Source organism: Galeopterus variegatus, unplaced genomic scaffold (genome assembly GCF_000696425.1).
Source record: "Galeopterus variegatus unplaced genomic scaffold, G_variegatus-3.0.2 Scaffold231, whole genome shotgun sequence".
Taxonomy (NCBI): Eukaryota; Metazoa; Chordata; class Mammalia; order Dermoptera; family Cynocephalidae; genus Galeopterus; species Galeopterus variegatus.
Window position 1 is genome coordinate 293850 of NW_007726342.1, and position 1265 is coordinate 295114.

The window sequence follows — 1265 nt, forward strand, 5'->3', positions numbered from 1 at the left end:
TGTACTTATTGACCATTTGTATATCTTTGGAGTAATGTCTTTTCAAGTCCTTTGCCCATTTTTTAGTTGGTTCTTTGTCTTTTTATTGTTGAATTGTAACAGTTCTTTATATGTTCTCATTGTCTCTGAGATAACTTTCAATAGGTAACAAAATGCTTCAACCTCTATCATCATTATCAAAACACACTAATGGATAAACCCGCCCACCGCTGCATTTCCTCCTGCCTTGCACTTGCCTGTTGTTTTGGTGGAGCACGTTCCTCTCCACTCGGTGCTTGCTCTATGGTAGTAATAACACGTATGTGCCAGGTAACATCCTGCATTTAGAACGCATGACACTTTTCAGAGCATTTTCCTAGGCACTCTTTTATTTGTGTTTTTCAATTATTATCTCTGTTTTGTGGATGAGGAAACAGAATCCAGGGTTCAATCACTTGCCCAAGGTCAGAAAGCTAATTGANGACAACACCAAGCCAAGGGTTGAGATCCCCTTACCGGTCATCTTTTAAAAAAAAAAAGAAGAAAGCAAATTGAGAGTAACTGAACTGAAAGCTAATTGAGGTTCTATTCCTTGCCCTGTGTTTTTTCCCTGGGCTGTCTTTGTCTAGGCTGAACTCTCCAGTGCTGATCCTTCTGGTCTTAGGGCTCTTTTCTATTTACCCATTCTAAAATATATTCTTCTCTGATTTTTTTTTTATTTATCTACCCCTCCCACTTTCAGTTAATCCCTAGTGATCCTCCAGTACTCTCAAACTGAAATGCCTCACTTGAATACAGCAGCAGTAGTAGTAATAGTAGCAGCAAAAAAACTGACAGGAGAGCATGTCTTCCCAATGATGTTCTTCACTGGTGTGTGTCCTATACTTTTTGTATAGGTCAATGAGCTCAAAGCCTCCATGCAGTCAGTTTTACAGGAGTGGAAGACTTATGACAGACTCTATGATGAAGTGAATATGATGACAGTCCGATTCTGGTACTGCATGGAACACAGCAAGCCTGGGGTGTTATCGTTGGACGCTTTGAGATGCCAGGTTCAGAACCTTCAGGTAAATCAACCAGAGCTTGGCACGTGCATTACTGGCAGCAAATTCCAAATGGCAGCAAGTGCAGTAATGGATATGATTCTGTCTTGTGCCCTACGTCGGGAAACACAAGACAGTATTTTAAACAGTTGTATCAAAAATTAACTGGAAATTCCAAAATGAGTCACATGAACCAAATCAGTAAAACTTCGTAAAACTGTACATTGAATTTTCCTTCATTTT

The 1265-nt window shown here is 39.7% G+C and overlaps 1 protein-coding gene across 1 annotated transcript in view; it reads left to right on the forward strand.

The window, feature by feature from the left end:
- The window catches only part of SYNE2 (spectrin repeat containing, nuclear envelope 2), a 269055-nt gene that overhangs the window by 206295 nt on the left and 61495 nt on the right, over positions 1-1265 (forward strand). The window contains exon 84 of the mRNA XM_008566257.1: positions 876-1046. Within this exon, the coding sequence (XP_008564479.1) occupies positions 876-1046 (171 nt within the window). The remainder of the gene's footprint in view (positions 1-875; positions 1047-1265) is intronic.